At 42.1% G+C, this 20,637-nt stretch overlaps 1 protein-coding gene across 2 annotated transcripts in view; it reads left to right on the top strand.

Moving 5' to 3' along the window:
- PPAT (phosphoribosyl pyrophosphate amidotransferase) overlaps window positions 1-17,896 on the top strand; it is a gene marked incomplete at its 5' end in the record, with an annotated part of 53,866 nt that extends 35,970 nt beyond the window's left edge. Inside the window, 9 exons of one of the 2 annotated variants that reach the window (XM_082482299.1) lie at window positions 1,745-1,951; window positions 7,691-7,803; window positions 7,915-8,060; window positions 9,347-9,419; window positions 11,787-11,938; window positions 13,231-13,358; window positions 13,669-13,890; window positions 16,023-16,143; window positions 17,603-17,896. In XM_082482299.1, the coding sequence (XP_082338425.1) occupies window positions 1,745-1,951; window positions 7,691-7,803; window positions 7,915-8,060; window positions 9,347-9,419; window positions 11,787-11,938; window positions 13,231-13,358; window positions 13,669-13,890; window positions 16,023-16,143; window positions 17,603-17,778 (1,338 nt within the window). In that variant the 3' untranslated portion in view covers window positions 17,779-17,896. Of the gene's footprint in view, window positions 1-1,717; window positions 1,952-7,690; window positions 7,804-7,914; window positions 8,061-9,346; window positions 9,420-11,786; window positions 11,939-13,230; window positions 13,359-13,668; window positions 13,891-16,022; window positions 16,144-17,602 lie in introns of both variants that reach the window. The other variant, XM_082482298.1, reaches the window with a different exon arrangement.
- Window positions 17,897-20,637: the final 2,741 nt, after the last annotated feature.

Genomic DNA, 20,637 nt, shown 5'->3' with positions numbered 1-20,637 from the left:
ATGTGGTCCCTTCGGGTGGTTGCCAGCCTTTGGCCACGGATTAATAGCTCTTGACAAAGTCTTTAAACTCTCCCAGAAAGACTCACCCCGATTTTTCTGTCAGAGCCTTTCAGCTAGATTTGTATAACAAAACATTACTATCTGTAACTCTATTAGGTCAGGATGGGGAAAAACTTAAACCTCTTGTATATAGAGATGCCAGTAGGAGAAAGACTTTGTCTGATTGTTTCACACTTTGATATGCAGAAAAATATATTAAAGTAGCTATTCATCAGACCATTATCATATTCTGGCATGTATATGGCCCTGTGTAATACAGACATAAGATTGTCTTCATTGGGAACTTTTTATACTGGTGGAATTCACATTCACCATCCCACACCAGTGCAGTCTCAACAACAGGAATATTTCAAACTGCAATTAAAAGATTATGTACTTGTATAACCAAATCTGGTTTAAAACAACATTGCTTTAAGCTATCGCAAAGCTTAACGCAGCCACATCCGTTAATAGTGGACCTGCAAACTGCCAGATCTCCTGTTAGGATAAAGTTGGCCTAAGTAAAATAAGAGTGCTTGGTTGCATTTCTGTACATTTATGAGCACATGACATAGACTCTAGACCACCTTTATGTCACCTGTGAGACATTAAAGCAAATTTATACCAGTTTGACAGTTTGAGGCAGTAACTTTTTACCATGATAGTAAGTATCCTAAAACCACACATGCAACCGCAGCCTCTTGGTATTCTGACTCAGTAACAGCAGAAAATACCCTAAAGCTGAGCTTTCTTTAAGCCCTCTTGGTTGAGCTCTGGAAACAGTTCAACCAATTCCCATCTTTCCTGTCCCACCCCCCTCTCTTGTTGTACCTACAGCACAGGTTATGAACCAGTCACAGCTTCAAACCTCTCCCGTGTATCTTCAAAGGTCCTAGAGGAGTGTTACCATGCGTGCTATCATGTATATCACAATTACCACGCATGATAGGGACACCGAGAGTAGAAGGATGTAAATATTTTCCACAGGCAGCGGCAGAAGCAGGAGTTTGTAGGAGGGCCTGGAATCCAGTCTTAATTTCTACTCTCTGTGCAGTTTTTTCAGACTATTCTTGCTGCTAAATTGTCTCCACATAGTGCTTGTTGCCAAAAGAAACTCCTGATGTCTGACTAAGAAGTCTTGGTGCATTTCTGCTTTAGCTGGAAGGCAATCTGTCTATATGAAAAGTTTGTTTTAAGTAAACAATAAAACCTCTTGAAAAAAAGCTTTGCTTCTGACATTGACAAGAATGACAGTGAAATCTAATAAACATTATCATTGACCCAGTATAAAAGTAAATCCAATATACTGCTAACTTGTAAAAGGTATTCTCTACATGGAATTTCCTTCTTGCAACTTTTTTCTTCTTTGCCTGTCTTCTGGCAGTCTTTTTTCTGGTGTTTTTAAACACACAACAGTTTGGTAGTGTTTTTCAGAAGATGTATTTTTAGTCAGGAAATAGATTATTCCATGAACATCCTCAGCACAAAAATGTATGTTGCTTTATTTAAAACCAGGAGTAATGGGATCTGATATATCCCTGTGATACCTGCTGAGCTTCTTTCTTTCCCATGTCTTTCAGGTTATTTGCCTTTCTCTTAAAGTTGCTTGTATTAATGCTGTACCAAAAACAAACAAGAGGAGAAATGAGGAAGTTGCCAGGAAAACAAAACCAAACAGAACTTTTTTTTTCCTTTTCTCCTGAAGGGAATGGGTCTGATAAATCACGTCTTCAATGCAGACAGCCTGAAGAAGCTGTACGTTTCAAACCTTGGTATTGGGCACACGAGGTACTCCACCTCAGGAATTTCTGAGCTGCAGAACTGCCAGCCTTTTGTCGTAGAGACTCTTCATGGGAAGATCGCTGTGGCACACAACGGGGAGCTAACAAACGCTGTCCGACTCAGGAGGAAGGTTAGTATCTCCTGGGGTGCTCTGGCATCATTTCTTTCTGAGCGTGAGGCAGCAATGAGCAATAAGTTTGCTATGACTTTTCCTTAATATCAAACTACTTGGGGAAGTGAAAGAGCACCATAATCAAAGTAGATGGTTTGGGGGGAAAAAGTCCTGGGGAGGGGAGACATTTGTAACTGTTACAGGGGGTAATTCACCAGTCCTCTAGACTGATGGTAACATTCCTATTGATGAAGTGAGAAAACTAACTCAGCCATAACAAAAGGTAGGTGGGCTTGAAGCTCTGCTCCTTTGTGCCACCTTTGCTCCTGATAGAAGGAGCAAATCATAGGTTTAGAGTTAGGAGAGGCATAATTAAGTGAGGTAAAAGTAATATGAAATGTCTGGTTTGGAATATTGTCTTGTAGTTCTGGCTTGCAAAATTAATCATGAGCACTGTTAGGACATAAACCAACAAATGCCAAATTTCATAGTGTGTTTGGCTAGAAGGGAATGTGTTAAAGAACCAAATTAAAATTTAGCAGATGCTTCATTGTGAAACCTCTTCTATGATATGTTCAATCCAAAAGCGAGAGGACATACTCGTGCATTGAAGTGAGGCAAATGTATGGCACGCCCAAAGGAACCTAGACTGTCTTTATTCGGAGCCACAACTGTATGAATGGATGGGAGGAAAAAACAGTGGCGAGGAAGTGTACATGCAGAGTGGAGAATCAGAGTTACATGAGATGTAAAATGATTTCTAAAGATAAAAATTAGGAACTGTAATGTATATAGCATTGAATGAGTTGTAATAGTTGGCTAGATACACTGCAGATTCTCTTCTCCCTTAGAAGCATAAGTATGCCAAGACAGAACAATTTGACTGACCAGGTCCAACAAACTTTAAATTGCGGGATTTCAGATTTTTAATCCCGCTCTTCTTCCCTTCACACCTCTTTTTTTGTTTTTGTTGCTTTGTGCCCAAACCACCATTCTGCCTTGATAATCTCTTTCTATATCTGTGGTGGATTGAAAGACACGGACTCCGATATGCAGGATCGAAATCAGCTTTATTAAGCAAGCGTGCTCTTTATATACTTTTCTACCAAGGCCAGTAATTTTCTACTTTACTTGTTTACACCATCGCGTGCTCTAAAAGATCACGTTCCCACCGAAAAGGGAATCTCTCTTCCCTGTGAGCAGCACCTCCTTATTTAGGGAGTAGCCTCACACAACTTCATGGTCTGCCAAAACAGTGCTGCAGCTGCTTATTCCTCCTTATTAGTTCTACCACACTTAACCCTTCTTTTGCCTCAGTCCCCACATCTCCCCCTTTTTTGTTTTGTTGAACAATTAGCACTGTGTTTATTGATTTTTCCACCATTCTCTGCGTACATTGTAAAAGGCATGGTGGTATAAAGCACGGTTCTGCAAAGTAGCATGTCTAACCGAATCTACATCCATTAACAAGCTAGATAGAGCCAGCGACGTGGCATTGCTCTGTTTGGCAAGCCAGCACCCTAATTTATTCAACGTCGCTAAAGCTTGTGAAGCGGCAACTCCTGGTGCAAGTATAGAGGCCGTAATTATCTCCCCTTTACTGCAACACTCCCCATTATCGTTGCATTCGCTCTGAAAGGCGTGGGCTGATCGTTTGGGGTGTCGATGATGTTTTGTAAAATTCAGAATCATTGATGTATTTGGGGTCAACAGCGTAAGTTTTCCCAGACTACAGGGCCCTCCCCTTATATGTGAGTGTATACCTCCTCAAGCTCGATCACTACAGATAAAGAAGAGCCCCTGCGGGAGCTGTAAAGGCACATTGCTGGAGAGGGAGACCTTACTACTGGTATAGTTGCACCAGGCCACGTTATTTCTATATATCGACAGAGAAGAATTAACGTTCTGCACTATAGATTGGTTCCGGCCAGTATACTTAAAAATTAGACAGCTATCCATTTTGACTGAGCCTAGGAGTTCAATCTCCTGAGGCTCGTGGGGCAGGGGTGTCAAGTAAGGAGCCCACCCATCCCAGTTATCAGCCAAAGCCGATGAGTTTCCAAACTGCCTTGCTTGTTCATGGCTTGGCCAGTTGTCCGCTGGGACACCAACTAGACATGTTGAAAAAGGGGTTTCCTGGGGTAGCCAGCGAAAGGCACAGGGTGTCCTGGCCGGTCTTGTTTGCCAAAGTTACCCAGATGTTTTCCTTGGGTGCCGGTGGGATCCATATGCCATCTCCTGGTTCTGCTGTCATCATGACAATGAAGATGACTGCAGCGATGGTCGGACCCATCTCACCAGGACCCATCTTGGTCCAGTATCTATGGAGACACAAGCATATCCTCAGCCCCAAGTTATCGGGTATGGACCTTCCCATTGGTTATTCATCATATTTTTGATCATCACCTGTGCTTTCTCCCGTGGAGAGACTGCTTGCAGTCCCTCCGAGAGAGAGGTAAAGTGTTTTATCATGGCCGGCTCTCCACCTGTCCATCGATGTAAAAATTTCAACACATATAATTCTTTTGCTAAACGTTCTGGCGGTGTGCCTAGGGCCATTCCCCCTTTTTGTTTTTGCAACATGGCTTTGAGCGTCCCATGTGCCCGTTCCATGATGGCTTGGCCAGTAGGAGAATGGGGGATACCTGTAACGTGGGAAAGCCCCCACACCTGGAAAAAGCGTGCCGCCTGACGGGCCGTATAGCCAGGACTGTTATCGGTCTTAACACGTCACAGGACACCCAACACTGCAAAGGCAGCCGTTAGATGACGAACTACATCTCTAGCTCGCTCGCCTGTATGACAGGAGGCAAAAATACATGCCAAAAATATGTCCACCAACACATGCACGTATTTCAGCCCGCCGAAATCTGGAACATGGGTAACGTCTGTCTGCCAAAGTTCTAGAGCTGACAGACCTTGGGGATTAATGCCAACAGGGACAGCCAGCATCACTTGCTGGCAGCCTGGACAGGAGGCAACAATGGCTTATGCCTGTTCCTCGGATATAGAAAACTGACGAGCTAATGCTTTAGCATTTTGATGAAAAAATTCATATGACAAACAAGCTTGTTCAAACGTGTTTGGGACCACAATCGGGCCCACCACCAGATCCGCCTGTGCATTGCCTTCGGCAATGGGGCCTGGAAGGTTAGTATGGGACCCCACATGCATGATAAAATATTTGCCCAGCTGCCAATTCAATAAAAACAACAATTCCCTCATAAGAGTAAACAATTGAGGATTGGCGGCCTCCTTTAAAAAGGCAGATTCCATTCTGCTGACCAGGCCAGCAACATAGGCTGAGTCAGTGACAATGTTGAGATCTGTTAGCCATCGGTGAAAGGCACGGACTACTGCCGCCAATTTGACAATTTGAGGGGAGCCGTGGACCACTTGGACATCCGGCTGCCAGGGAACCTCAGCGTCCAATCGCCAAACGATGTAAAATCCGACCGGAGGTGAAGGCCCCATTGTGACAAGCAATCTCTGCCCCGTAGAGTGACTGGGCTAGTGAGCATGAATGGCGTTACAGTTGCCACTCACCTCTCTGGGCCCACAATTGGAATGCTGTACTGACTCTGCAACAGAAGAGCTGCCCCCCTGATACCAGAAAGGGAGGCAGCCGCCCTGGCGGTTGGCCACGAGGGAGGCCAAGCTGTTGTAGAGATGATGGTAACATCTGCACCCGTATCAATAATTCCTTCCAGAGTTATCTCATTTTGACGGGTGGAGTGCCGTAGGCTACAATGGTAGGAGGGGCATTGCGTGGAGACCTTCTGGGCCCACATGATCTGCATGGGTCCTGTGGAACTGAAACAACTGTCTCCACGAGCATCCACCAGGCATCACGGCACCTGGCTCTGAAAACGCACCAACTGTGCAATACGTGAGCCTTCAGGAATCTGACACAGAGGAGTAGGAGTCCATACCATAATTTGAATCTCCCCCATAAAGTCCGCATCGATAACACTAGGCAATACAAACAGTCCCTGGTGTGTCGCTGAGGACCAGCCGAGAAGGAGGGCGCTCAGCCCTTTGCCCAACGGTCCCTTAACCCCCTTAACAGGGTAACGGTTGTATCAAAAAGCATTACTGTGACTGCGGAGGCCAGGTCCATTCCAGCGCTTCCACTGGTTTGGGCATGCAGGTTGGGACTGCCAGAGGCAGGGGGGGGGGATGGCTTGTGTCGTCACGTGCCCCCTCTGACCCGATGGCTGAAGTGGTCTGCCATCCATGTCAAACCTGGAGCGACACTGGTCGGCGAAGTGCCTCCCCATTTTACATCGTGGACCGAGTCCCATCTATCATGGGGATTGGGGGGAAACAAATCTGGCTGCTGCTCAGGATCGACTGGCCCAGGATCAAAAGGGCTGTCTTCAGGCGACTCCTGATCTCCCACGGCACCCACCACCGTGTCGGCTGACGCCAAATACAACACGGGGGCTGGGGGGTGTCTTAGACTGTTCTCCAGGCTTTTGAGTATGCTGTTTCAAGGTCTCAAAACATTGTCCTCCACGCAAAGAGCAACCCCGCTGCTGTTCTGGCAGACCAGGTTGCCGAGTCCCAGAGTTTGACCCCTATCTGGTCCCAGGTTTTGGGATCGTAGATAGAACTGGAATTTATCCCCGGGCAGTTTGACCGAGCCCACATTAACAGCATTTTGCGATCTTGGAGGGGTATGGTTTTCCCGTGTTGCTTCAATATTTTCTGCATTGTATTCATTACGGTTCTCTGCTCCTGGGAAATATCGTTCCCCATAGTCCCCGGCTGCTTACCTCTGTCCAGCGGTAGGTAATTAGTCGTGCACGATGCCGCTTCTTTTCAGCAATCCAAGTTCAGCTGCTTCCTTTCAGTGATTCAAGTTCAGCCACTTCCTTTCGTCGATTCAAATTCAAGTTCAGCCGCTTCCTTTCAGCTATTCAAGTTCAGCCGCTTCCTTTCAGCGATTTGAGTTCAGCCGCTTCCTTTCAGCGATTCAAGTTCAGCCGGGCTCCGCTACCGGTCAGCGGGATGCTGCTATTATAGCCTTGGGTGAAGTGAAACTTCAAGTCCCTGTTCAGGCACCATTTGTGGTGGATTGAAAGACACGGACTCCGATACGCAGGATCGAAATCAGCTTTATTAAGCAAGCGTGCTCTTTATATACTTTTCTACCAAGGCCAGTAATTTTCTACTTGTTTGCACCATCGCGTGCTCTAAAAGATCACGTTCCCACCGAAAAGGGAATCTCTCTTCCCTGTGAGCAGCACCTCCTTATTTAGGGAGTAGCTTCACACAACTTCATGGTCTGCCAAAACAGTGCTGCAGCTGCTTATTCCTCCTTATTAGTTCTACCACGCTTAACCCTTCTTTTGCCTCAGTCCCCGCATGTATCTGCTATAGGTAATTTCATATTTTCCTTTGTATATTTTACCTCTCTTCCCAGAGCAAACAGAAGTACAAAGCTGATTAAATGGCCCAAACATTAATTTATGCCCTGAATATTGGTGACATTAATTTTGGTTGCGTGTGGAGCAAAGGAAGGAGATGCAAAGGGAGAAATGTAGTACCAGGCATAGTTGATTGCACCAGCTCTTCTTACATACTTGCTTTGTTGGAAAAAAATTGACGTTATTATGCTGTGACCACCTGAAGCACTGATATGTTTTAAAACTTTTGTTCATTGCACAAAGGTGTTGTTAGATCACAATCTGAGCAGTGTTATGTGGGATTTTTTTTTAATGTTGGTATCACTTTTGTTTTGTGCCTTAAAAGCTTATGCGGCATGGTGTAGGACTGTCGACCAGTTCTGACAGTGAACTGATCACCCAGCTCCTGGCTTTCACACCTCCTCTAGAAAATGACGACACAGCCGACTGGGTAGCAAGGTGAGGAGGACGGGTTTCAGGATCAAAACCAGCAACCTTATGATATGCAGCTGTAAATGCACACAGCTGTTTGTGTGGCACACGATTATGTTGACTTATGTCTCATTTCAGAATAAAAAATTTAATGAATGAAACTCCAACTTCATATTCATTGCTAATTATGCATAAAGACATAATCTATGCAGTACGTGATCCATATGGGAATCGCCCGCTCTGCATTGGTCGCCTTATTCCAGTAGGGGACATGAATGGAAAAGGTAAACCATACATATATATTCAAATACACACACATACCTATATATGTATATATATTTTGTGCCTGAAATAACTGGTATAAGTAATTAAAGCTACACTTACTGAGGTGTAAGTGGTAATATGTGATGCAAAAGTCAGTTTTGAAAATTCAGAACAAAAAAAATGTTGATAAGGAAAAAATAATCCGTAGGAATTCTGCAAGCATCTTATCTGTTCCCAGCAGAAGGGAATCCTAGTGGCCTGATGACGGTGTCAGAATTAAGCAGCCCAGCTGTAATAGAATATAAGTGAAAATTTAACATCTCATCACCTAAACAGGAAAGCAGGGATGAACAGAAGGGTTGAGGTTGGAAGGAAGCTCTGGAGGTCGTCTTGTCCAAATCCCCTGGTCAAGCAGGTCCACATCCAGCCAGTTTCCCAGGACTATGTCCAGTCCAGAGACAAGTCTGGTTTCTTCTTTTCTCTTGTAGTAAGGTGGCAGAAAAGTGCTGGATTACTGGCAGTGTTTTTCTAAATTCTAAGCAGTCCCAGTCACACGTAGTATGGTAATGGAATGCAATACAATCAGTTTATGGGAAAAATTCTTTGTGTTCCTGTTTAGCCTGCAAATTGACATTTTCCATGAAGTGAGATTAAAATCTGTTCAGTTGTGTAAAAATAAAATAATTCAAAGGCAAAGTAGTAAATGCTTCCATATCTTCACAAAACTTGGTAATTTTAACCACAAGAAAAATGATCAACATTTTTTTAAAACCTATGAACATTCCTACTGTATTACAGTTGCACAATTCGATCTTTCCTGTGCCTGTCTGAAAACTCTCCTTATTGGAGTTCAATCCAGCATCCATTGTAATCAAAAGGATCTATCTATCAATGCATTTAGCATAGGAAAATTACAGAGTTTCTTGTGTGAACAAAAGTAATTTTATCTAAAGTCACTGAACGAGAATTGGAAAAGTTTGAAATAGTGCAGAGATAGCAAAGGTAGTTGTCTGAATTGTCTCTTCATGAACTGTGAATATGACGCTATTACTTCCACTTCTGCCTAGAACAGGTTTATGATGTTTACATTGTTTGGTTGTTTGTTTTTTTTTTTTTTTTAAATAATATTACAGAAACTTTGGAATGCTATACCTTTCAGTTAGAAATTACAACAGTCTTTAATTGTGCACTTGGCAAACTAAACCGTAGCAAGCCAGCTACTGCAGTAGAAATGCAATTGGGGGGGGGGGGGAGGGGGGCAACGGTAACAAGACTTGTGGACTCTAACTGAAATCTTTCATTTCAGGAAAAGATAACAGTGAAACAGAAGGATGGGTAGTCTCCTCTGAATCCTGTAGCTTTTTGTCTATCGGTGCAGAGTAAGTGCCCTGATTCTCACTTTATCTGAAAGGGCAGCGATTAAACATTAAACCTCAAATTGCCAAATATCATAGTCTATAACAACGTGAAAGACATCGAGGATTAGTTTGTCTGACTGTTTGGAGGGGGGTGAGGGGTTGCCAGTCCTGTTTTTTGCCAGTTTATTTTCTTGAACAGATTAACGTAAAAGAAGAATTATGTGTTCAGAAAGTAACAGTAAAGATCACTTTACTGCTGTAAAGTAAATGCCTCTTACTTGTTGCATTAAACCTGGTTATCCATATAACTTTTTATTTTTAGGCTCATTTGCAGCAGATTCATTGTATTACAAAATAATTCCTCAACTACAGAAAGGTCACATTGGTAACTCGCAGGCTGGACTAACCCAAGGTGTAGCATATGCAGTCTGACGAGCCAGTCTCCTGGTTTGAAAAAAATAATGGGGACCTGAAACTACTTCCATGCATGCAAACACCCATCAGAGCCAAAACATGAGATGACTTTCACATTACCTCTCTAACTAAGATACTCTGAAAATAAAAGTGTGATGCTTTCTCTGGACCAAAAAAGAAGTGAAGAGGCTCTACAGGAGACCCCAAATTGATCTTTAGAAGTTTGGAGAGGAAGCCAATTGTGAACTAGAACATAATTAGAATAAGAAAGATTATGAGGAAGTATATTTAATTTCCTAATGAGACATTATAAAAATGTGCATTTGGGGACTAGACTAATATGTAAAGTTGGATCCTCTTCAAATAAAAAACAGTGCAAAACTGCATTAAGAACACAACCACTGAATAAAAAGATAAGTAGAGCAAACCCAGGAAGCAATGTGACTGTACTTAGTCTTTTATTGCATTCTGCAGTGGTTTATTGTAGGTGTGGTGTTCTGTGTTCTTTTGCTGTAACGTCTACCTATCTGTGTAGGATCTGTGTTGGCTGTTGGTAACAGAGGCTTTCTTGAGACAATTTCTTCTATGTATGGATAAGAATCACTGTTTTCTGAAACTTCTTCAAAATCTCAGTTAAGAGAAGCTTACTATGTAGAATCATCAGCTGGCGCGTACGGGGTTTTTTAAAAAGCAATTTTGTCTAAAGTTCTGCTGTAGCCAGTGCTACTGCCTGCTAATACTAGTATATCACCAGCAAATATGCACGAATGGACTCACCTCTGATTTTTATCTCCAGAACATTTCAATACTGCATGATAGACTCAGATTGAAAGTGTTAGAACAGCCACCTGAGGACTCACTAAAGGATCTAGAAAAATGGTTAATAAGGTCACTGTAATGTAATAAACCTAATAGTCGTCCATATTTCTTCAGATACGAGAATTGGAATGTACATTTCCAGTCAGTTTTACTTTATTCAGAGGTAGCTGCCTGTCACCACTAGACAGATATTTCTCTAGATATTGGCTTGTGGGGCTGGGTTCTTTTGGCTACCATCTTTATTGTTGATTATGTTTTTTATATGAGTACTGCATCCAGCTCTGGAGTCTCCAACATAAGAAGGACATGGACCTGCTGGAGCGTGTCCAGAGGAGAGCCATGAGGATGATCCGAGGGCTGGAGCACCTCTCCTATGAGGAGAGGCTGAGAGAGTTGGGGCTGTTCAGCCTGGAGAAGAGAAGGCTCTGGGGAGACCTTATTGCGGCCTTCCAGTACCTAAAGAGGGCCTACAGGAGAGCTGGGGAAGGACTTTTTACAAGGGCATGTAGCGATAGGACGAGGGGGAATGGCTTTAAACTGGAAGAGGGCAGGTTCAGATTGAACATTAGGAAGAAGTTTTTCACTTTAACGTTGGTAAGGCACTGGCCCAGGTTGCCCAGAGAGGTTGTTGAGGCCCCATCCCTGGAGGTGTTCAGGGCCAGGTTGGACGTGGCCTTGGGCAACCTGGTCTAGTGGGAGGTGTCCCTGCCTATGGCAGGGGGGTTGGAACTCGTTGATCTTCAAGGTCCCTTCCAACCTAAACCATTCTGTGATTCTATATTACATTATTATGTTTATTAGCTTTACTAGTTCTCTAGTACTGATCTAGGACTAAATGATTAAAATGTATTTAATCTCAATTAAGCCTGTACTAGACTGAGTACTGTACATCTCACATATAGGAAGAATGCCATAATTCTCTGGTACTAAGTACTAATTTGCCGCTTTCGGTTATTAATTTAGAATGTTTGAGTAAGGATCACTTGTCTTAGCGTGTTGGTCTTAAAACACTCCAGGTCAAATCCTAAGCTAGAAGCAAACTATTATGTTAGGCTGTTCAAAAGCATTTTTTTCTGGCAGTTGAATCTTGTTTATATTTTGAAACTATCATCCAGGTTCAGGACATTTCTAAATGCCATGTATTTCTCTTTCAAGGTACTATCGTGAAGTCCTTCCTGGAGAGATTGTGAAAATATCCAGATATGATGTTCAGACCCTGGATGTTGTACCAAGACCTGAAGGAGATCCCTCAGCATTCTGCATCTTTGAATATGTTTATTTTGCAAGACCAGACAGTATTTTTGAAGGTAAGAAGATACAACATACAAAGCCACTCCCCATCCCAGGAGATGTTATCCTGGAGAACAATGACCCCGGAAAGGATCTGGGGTCACAGTAGGGTACCATGGAATGTGAGTTTGCAGAGCAGCGCTGGGACAGAAAGGGTTGGCACAGTTCTTGAGGAGATAAAACTCATCAGGAGGAACATGTAACATCACCGTCCTGTTCCTGCCTGTGTGCATGGCCTCCATCAGGCCTGCCTGCGTAGTGCTCTGGAAGGGATGAAAAGATCCACGAACATGATTAAGGTAGAGGAAATATCCCTTAAAAGTGAGACACTTAAGAAAGCTACTTTTATTATTGGTTCATGGAAAACTTCTTAAAAATTAGACTTATGAAACAGGATCTGCAAAACAGCTTTATCTTGGCGTTTTCTTTGCAAGAAAGGGTTATTTCAGGAAGATGCTTTTAATATAACATGCAACTCTATGCATTATCTAAGTACTTGGGGGTGTCACTCTAATGTTTTTATTATTATTTCAGTAGAAGCCCTCAAAAATTGTCTTAATGACAAGATATTAGCCAGGACTCTCATACTTAACAAACAAGCTCTTCTTTACTTTCTATGGACATGCCATCTGTTGATCCAATACAGTTCCCTGCTCTTGCAAAGCCAGTTTCATCCCACATCCCTTTTTTTCACAATCCTCATGCCACATCCCTTTTTTTTCATGATCCTTTTACCCTTCAATGCCCTCACTTCTTACATTCCTCAGTACTGCCACTGTACCCTTTGCCACGCCTCATCCTACCACAATACCTCCAGTCCCCTCCCATGTTGCAAATTTTTTAGGACCTTAAAAGCTTCTGAGGCCTCTTATCCCCTTACTAAATTTGGGGTGAATTTTGCGAACTGATTCAAAGTTAATAAGTGGGCAGAGGCAGACAGCAGGATTGCACAAACTTTGCTTGGAGAAACCCGTCTAAAAATAGAATATGCACATTATGAACACGCAGGCATAATTTCTACTTCTTCTTTCCTCCTGTAAATAGATTTTGTAACATCCACAGGACCTTTAGTTACCAGATTAGAGCAAACTGGATTTTAATTCCCTTTGTAGATATGAATGTGATTGATAAAATATGACATTATGGAAGGAAATAAAAAAAGACCTTATGTGAATGACTGCTTATTAGTTCTGGAGTTTTTCTCACTGACTTGCATGCCTGCAACTTGCCACAGAAATCTCTATAGCAAACTTGGGAGTGAAATCTGAACTATGCACACCAGGAAAAAAACACTTCTTGCTGTTCTTAGGTCAGATGGTGTATTCAGTCAGGAGAAGATGCGGGCAGCAGCTTGCTATTGAAGCACCCGTGGAAGCAGACCTGGTCAGCACCGTTCCAGAGTCTGCAACCCCAGCAGCTCTCGGTTATGCTCAAAAGGTATACGGTAACTTGCCTGGGTTTTTTTTCCCAAGCGCATTTACACATATCTCTTTTTGTAATGGAGTAGAATGGTGTGGGCCATTAGAGTTTTGTATTGATGCAGCTTTATAGCTTGAGTATGCCGGGTGCTCCAATTGAGTCATCTGCACTTGTTTTTTCTGTTATTATTCCACTATATTATGGTATTTCAAAGTTTTTTTGGTTAATGTGAAGTCATACTAAGTCCTAACGTTGCTTTAAAAAATTAGTAACTGCAAATAATCAGTTCTTTAGGTATTAATTCTGTTTAACTGTCTCCTTTTTGCAGTGTGGACTACCATATGTTGAAGTACTCTGTAAAAATCGATATGTAGGAAGAACGTTTATCCAGCCAAATATGAGGTTACGGCAACTTGGTGTTGCAAAGAAGTTTGGCGTTCTGTCCGACAATTTTAAAGGCAAGCGAGTTGTTATCATTGATGATTCGATTGTGAGGGGCAATACCATTTCACCCATAATAAAACTACTGAGAGAATCAGGAGCCAAAGAGGTAAGTTAATTTTCCGTCATACAGATGTAAATAGAAGTCTTAATAGAAGGGTAAAGCACAGGGCTTTGTCTTCATTTGTACTATCCATTGTTCGCTTATTTAAAAGGGCAAGTGCGCAAAAACCGCAAGGGCTAGTGCATGTTTATTGGGAAGACAGGATGAGAAGTTTCTTTTGTATGACTGTGACTTTTGGGTGATGAAGGGGAGAGGAGCAGATCTCCATCTATAATGCACTATCTGGCAAATAAAGAGAGAATGGAAAACAGATTAATTAAGGTCAGAAAATCAAGTATTGGTGTGGTATTCCTGATATATGCGTGACTTGTAGTACTGTATTAAGTACAAACACATAGTGCACTAAATAGGCATGTGCCTTCAGTCACCAGAGCATGAATTTTTTAATTGATTAAGATTTTTTAATTGAAACACAGTGCGCAAGTCTGTCACTGGAGAAAAAAATGTTTTGTGTAGTGTTTGACTTTGTAAACTGAAATGTGTGCATCAAGGATTGAACACCATAGAAGAGCAAAATCAGAATGGACAGGCTTGAGAAGCAAGCCTGTGTGAACCTCAGGAGGTTCAACAAGGCCAAGTGCAGAGTCCTACACCTGGGTCAGGGCAATGCCCCGTACCAAAACAGGATGGGGGATGAAGGGTTGGGAGCAGTCCTGCCAAGAAGGACTTGGGGGTACTGGTGGATGAGAAGCTGGGCATGAGCTGGCAATGTGCACTCGCAGCCCAGGTGGCCAACCATATCCAGAGCTGCATCAAAAGCCACGTGGCCAGCAGGGCGAGGGAGGGGATGGTGATTCACGGAATCACGGAGTTTTCAGAGTTGGAAGGGACCTCTAGAGATCATCTAGTCCAACTCCCCTGCTAAAGCAGGATTGCCCAGAGCACATTACTCAGGACTGCATCCAGGTGGGTCTTGAAAACCTCCAGAGAAGGGGACTCCACAGCCTCCCTGGGCAGCCTGTGCCAGTGCTCTGGCACCTGAACCATAAAGAAGTTTTTCCGTGTATTTGAATGGAACTTCCTGTGTTCTAACTTGTGCCCATTACCCCTCGTCCTGTCACTGGGAACCATTGAAAAGAGCCTGGCTCCATCCTCCTTCAACCCACCCTTTAGATACTTGTACGCCATAATAAGGTCTCCCCTCAGCCTTCTCTTCTCCAGGCTAAAGAGTCCCAGCTCTCTCAGCCTTTCCTCATAAGGCAGATGCTCCAAGCCCTTAATCATCTTAGTTGCCCTTCGCTGGACTCGCTCCAGCAGTTCCCTGTCCCTCTTGAACTGGGGAGCCCAAAACTGGACACAGTATTCCAGTTGTGGCCTCACCAGTGCCGAGTAGAGGGGGAGAATGACCTCCTTCGACCTACTGGCCACTTTTTTCTTCCCCTCTGCTCCACTCTGGTGAGACCCCACCTGGGGTACTGCATCCAGCTCTGGAGCCCCCAACATAAGAAAGACATGGACCTGTTGGAGTGAGTCCAGAGGAGGGCCATGAAGACGATCAGATGGTTGGAGCACCTCTGCTATGAGGAGAGGCTGAGAGAACTGGAGTTGTTCAGCCTGGAGAAAAGAAGGCTCTGGGCATTATTGCGGCTTTTCAGTACTTAAAGGGAGCTTGTAAGAAAGATGAGGACAAACTTTTTAGCAGGGCCTGTTGCAATAGGACAGAGGGTAATGGCTTTAAACTAAAAGAGGGTAGATTTAGACTAGATAAAAGGAAGAAATTCTTTACTGTGAGGGTGGTGAAACACTGGCCCAGGTTGCCCAGAGAGGTGGTGGATGCACCATCCCTGGAAACTTTCCAGGTCAGGTTGGACGGGGCTCTGAGCAACCTGATCTAGTGGAAGATGTCCCTGCTCACAGCAGGGGGGTTGGGCTAGATAGCCTTTAAAGGTCCCTTTCAACCCAAACTATTCAATGATTCTGTGAATAACATTAAGAAATATTGTAAAAATAAATTCTAAAAATCTGAAAAAAAAATTCTTAATTATAACCATAATGACTTCTGTGTAGTGCTCTGTTCTGTTCTTCATTATTATTTTGCAGAACTGTGATTTTGTTATGTTATGATCTTCTGACCTTCACCTTATAGTGGTCTGTTTTGAAACTGTATTTTTATTTAGGTGCACATCCGCGTGGCTTCACCTCCCATAAGATTTCCTTGTTACATGGGAATAAACATTCCAACTAAAGAAGAACTCATTGCCAACAGACCTGAATTTCATGATCTTGCAAACTATATAGGTAAATGCTACTTTTTCTTTTTCTTTTCTTTTTTTTTTTTTTTTATGAGAGAGAGATTTTACCTGTAGGTATTTTATTGTCTACATCAAAACAAAGGACAACACATCAAGGCAATAGTGGCAAAACTGACTAAAAAATCCAAAGATCGACACACTAACTTTCTGCATTGTGAGTACCCTATGGATCAAACCAATTTAGTTACACACTTTTTTTTAACACAGTTAGTAAATTGTATTTCTGCAAACAATATAAGGCATTAGAATAATTGCATAATCGTAAGTTACAAATAAGGTGTGACAACACAGCTTTCCAATACTTAGAGCTCCTTCTGGGAAATTCTTTACAAGGAGCTGCTGGAGGCAAAATACCAGGAAGAAAATATGTGCTGAAAAATCTGTCCTATAATGGAAATCTAATGTAGTTTCACTTTCATGAGATATTCATAAAAATATGTTTGGAATTTGTAAACACCTACTGATTTTTCTGCAAATTTAAATTTATGTAAATAATTTTAACTGCAGTATACATTTCACTTTAAAACAAATGACATCTGAAACCAATCAAAGAATGTTAAATACATTCTCAAATCTCTAGAATGAGTCATATTTGCAGCAGAACAAAAGAAAAACCAACAGCTTATGTTGCTTGTGATGTGGTAAATAACATGCTCTTCATCAGGATATGAGCAGCAGAAGCCATGTGAAGGCTTGAGATTGAAGAAATACACTATATATGGCTTATCGTGCTACAAAATACTTTAAGAAATAGTTTAAGAACAGAGCTGTGGTTACAGATAGAAAACTGAAACTTGGGATTTCCTCTTTTAAATACTTATTCTCACTAATATTGCAATGAATTATTTTCCCCAAAATTATTATGAAGGCATGTTGAAATATTTCAAGTTTGTAGGATCTCATTTTTGAGTATTATTCACAAAGTAATGAGTGCAAGCGATAGAAAACTATGTGAAAAAGCTTTCAAACTTTCCTATTGCTAGAACATTTGCACAAACTATGTACTGATTTTTTTTTAACATGATGGTCATTGCCCTCTCTAAGTCCCAGTAACGGTTTGTAGTCCTAGGTATGCAGTTTGGGAAGTACCAGCCACGCACACGTCTGCTTCCAGACCCGAGCTACAGGGTCACTCTGGGAAACTGCAGGGAGTTTAGGGAGTCTTAATGCACACTCTGGGTTTTCTTTCTATTTTTGCAGTATGGGTGACATATTAGTTCCCAACTCAGAACCTTCTGTCTAGATATCAGTGAGTCTGCTCCCTGCACAAAGAACTTGAGAAAGGCAAGGCTTATTATGGTCCGATAACTTTCATATCCATTCTCTTTAGGTAAGGTGATCCACCTGGCATCATAATTCATAGAATAATGCAACTTCATTTCCAAAGAGCATTGCATTTGGTACTATATTGCAGCTTTAACTGATGAATTCTTTATTTCCTCTAGGAGCAGACAGTGTTGTCTATCTTTCTGTGGAAGGGCTGGTATCGTCCGTGCAAGAAAGCATCAAAGCAAGACAAGAGAATGAGAACAGCCTTAAAACCCAGAAATCGCGCGTTGGAAAGATTGGCCATTGCACAGCATGTCTCACTGGAGAGTATCCTGTAGAGCTAGAGTGGTGAAATTTTAGTGGATGGACATCAGTTCATCTGTTGTTGAATGTACCTTTTTCAAAGATGCCTCCTTGCCAATAGCCTTCTTACATGTAGGTAATATGGAAAGCTTATTACAGACAACTAATTACTGTTAACTAAAATACAACTTTACACTAAAGGCTTGCAGAAAGTCCGATGTGCTGATGAAAACAATGTAAGCAGATTAAAATACAAAATCTCATATAGTTTTAATGCACAATTGTGCCTTCTATCTTCTCACAAAATATTATAAAAACCAAAGCTTTTTAAATTATGTAGCCGTCCCAGAGTTTTTTGTTTCAGTCTTGCCCCAAAAGATAGCCCTGTTAGATTGGTTCACAAATGGTGAATCCTGTGGTGTAATTTCAAATTATCGAAGTCTTAATGCAAAAGTATGTGAAGTTTGCTTTCCTCCTTAGGAAAAATACCAGATTCCGAAGAAACAAATTGCTTCCTCAGCAGATCTTGCTTAGGCTTTTTAAGAATAGGAGTACCTAACTTTTGCATATATAGCTACACACAGCCTTTATTAATCAATCCCTTTGTAATGTAATCCTTTGTAGATTCTATGAACATAATGTCTAGCATATGATTTTAAAAAATGAAGACTCAGGGAAATGCTCTGCCAAAAGCTCTCTAGTTTTATAACTTTAAAATTCTTTTTTTTGAAGTCCAGTGTAGTTACATTATCTTCGTGTGCTTTTATCAGTTGCCAATAGGATGTGGAAGGAGAAAAAAATACTTGGCGCTGCCATTTTTTTTCTGGTTTGTGCCTTGTTTTCTCCAGGGTAAGTTCTGACAATTTCTGAAGCCTGAGCTAATGCTCAGTGTGCTTTTCATATGCCAACATCCAAAGTAAACTGAAAAATAAAGTAACTTTTCATTTTTAATGGCAAAACCAATATATAAACTTATGAGTTGTTTTCGGTATAGTCTTATCTTGCTACATTACTGCTGTTACAATAAATGTAATGTTTTAAAAAAAAGAGTTCTGAGGAACCATTAGCTATTGAATGCATGGCATTTTTTAATTGGTCACAATTACACAGTTGCTTTTATACATGACGATCATTTGGACAATGAACCACTAGCTGAAAATGGAAAAGCACCTTTTGAGAACTATTGCAAATTTACGCACAATTGTAAAAATATTTTGTATACCTCAGTTTTTTCACTGAATACCAGCAACTTAATTTTAGATTTTCTATTTAATATTGTGTATTTTGGCCTTACAATTGTTTGTCACACTGATGAAAAAAAAAAAAAAAAGCAAAGCTTAAGAGCTTCTTCCTTCCCCATCATCTTCCACATAGTTGAGAATTACAGCACTAGTGATTAAATTCAAAAGGGAGCTTTCTTACATGGGATTTGTAGCAATTGTGCCTGATAGACAATCACAAAACAGAAGTCCCAATTCAAGAAAGCACATAAATATATTTAATGAAGTTGAGACTGTGCCTTGTGCAGTGGAATCAAAACCTATTTACAGTCAAGCCTATGGGAGAATCTAGATTTTCAAAAGCATTGGGCTCTTACTGTATGTTCTTCACCAAAGCCCGGATCTGCATATTGGGAGATGGATGCGGATCTCTTTTGTCCAATTAGCAAGTTTGTTTGGTTTTTAACAGAACCACAACAGTTCATCTGGACAGTAAATTGAGCAAAAAAAGAGATTAACCAGGGAGGAGTGTGAGAAAAAAGAAAAACTGTCATTAACATTTTCCACCTTTCTTCTTTCTTGACCTCAAAAAACCATTTTTAAAGGAAGGGACAAGTTGAGCTTAGGTGCACGGTTTAACAAGGCTGCAAGAAGCCTTAACGATTTATCTAAAATTCTCTATAGAACAGACTATAAATTAAACCTGTGCAAATACTCTTTTAGCCTGTTTTGAACAAAACTGCTATTTTTGAAGTCTGGTAGTAATTGCCTAAATGTGATTTGAGCATTAGGTGGCATAATTCTGATTTCAATAGAGTAAGTCCTGATGCTTTTTTTTTTCCCCTCAAGTGTTACGCACGTGAAATTACAAGGTCCGCTACTGTAAGCCCTGTAATTTTTAGATACACTACACGCCTCATCTTTAGTACATATTTTTCAAAACCTGAAGTTAAAGGGGAGATATTTTTCAAGTGTCACTTTATTCTCTGACAGCTGGATTTATGCTTCAGGTTACCAGGCCTGTTTTTAAGACGTACACGAGGCACACACACGGAACGAGTATGTTGAGGGGAAGAACTCCGGTTTTAGGTGTCGCTACTTGTATTGTTTTAACGTTTTACTGTGAAACTGTTTCTGCTGTATTACCGATTTGCCACTGTGCCAAGTTATCATTTACAAAATGTGACGAAACAGTAGAAATCTAATGTCTAACTTCTCCCATGCGCAGTATTAAAAATGGATATGAACCGGTCTTCTCGTTCTCTCTCCCTTCGCTGCAATCGCCGGCACTACCCATCCAACCTTTCTTTAATAAAGTCACCTTGACAGCGCCTCGAGGCTGAGGCAAATCACCCCGTGTCTTACCTTAAACCACCCGCCCCCGCCCGTTCCCCTCACCCTCGGCCACGGCGCCGGCAGGACGGTACCACCTCCCGGGGGGAGAGAGGATGGCGACAGAGACAAGGGACCTCTGAGTGCGGCGGGGAGGGAACCTTCCCCTTCACCCCGGCCACCTGCGGGTTTTTTAGCCGCCTTCTTCCTGAAGAAGCGCTGCGGGGGAGCTGAGGAGGGCTGGGAGGGCTCCAGCGCGCCCACTGTTCCCCTCATCCTCAGGAGAAAATGGCGCCGGCTCACGCAGGCCACCGGCCGACCCCGGCGCAGCTCGTATGATGTCTAAAGAGCGCGAC

Source organism: Vanellus vanellus (genome assembly GCF_965231255.1).
Source record: "Vanellus vanellus genome assembly, chromosome: 4".
Taxonomy (NCBI): Eukaryota; Metazoa; Chordata; class Aves; order Charadriiformes; family Charadriidae; genus Vanellus; species Vanellus vanellus.
The sequence above is the reverse complement of the archived record's forward strand: the minus strand, read 5'-3'. Positions and strand labels throughout refer to the sequence as shown.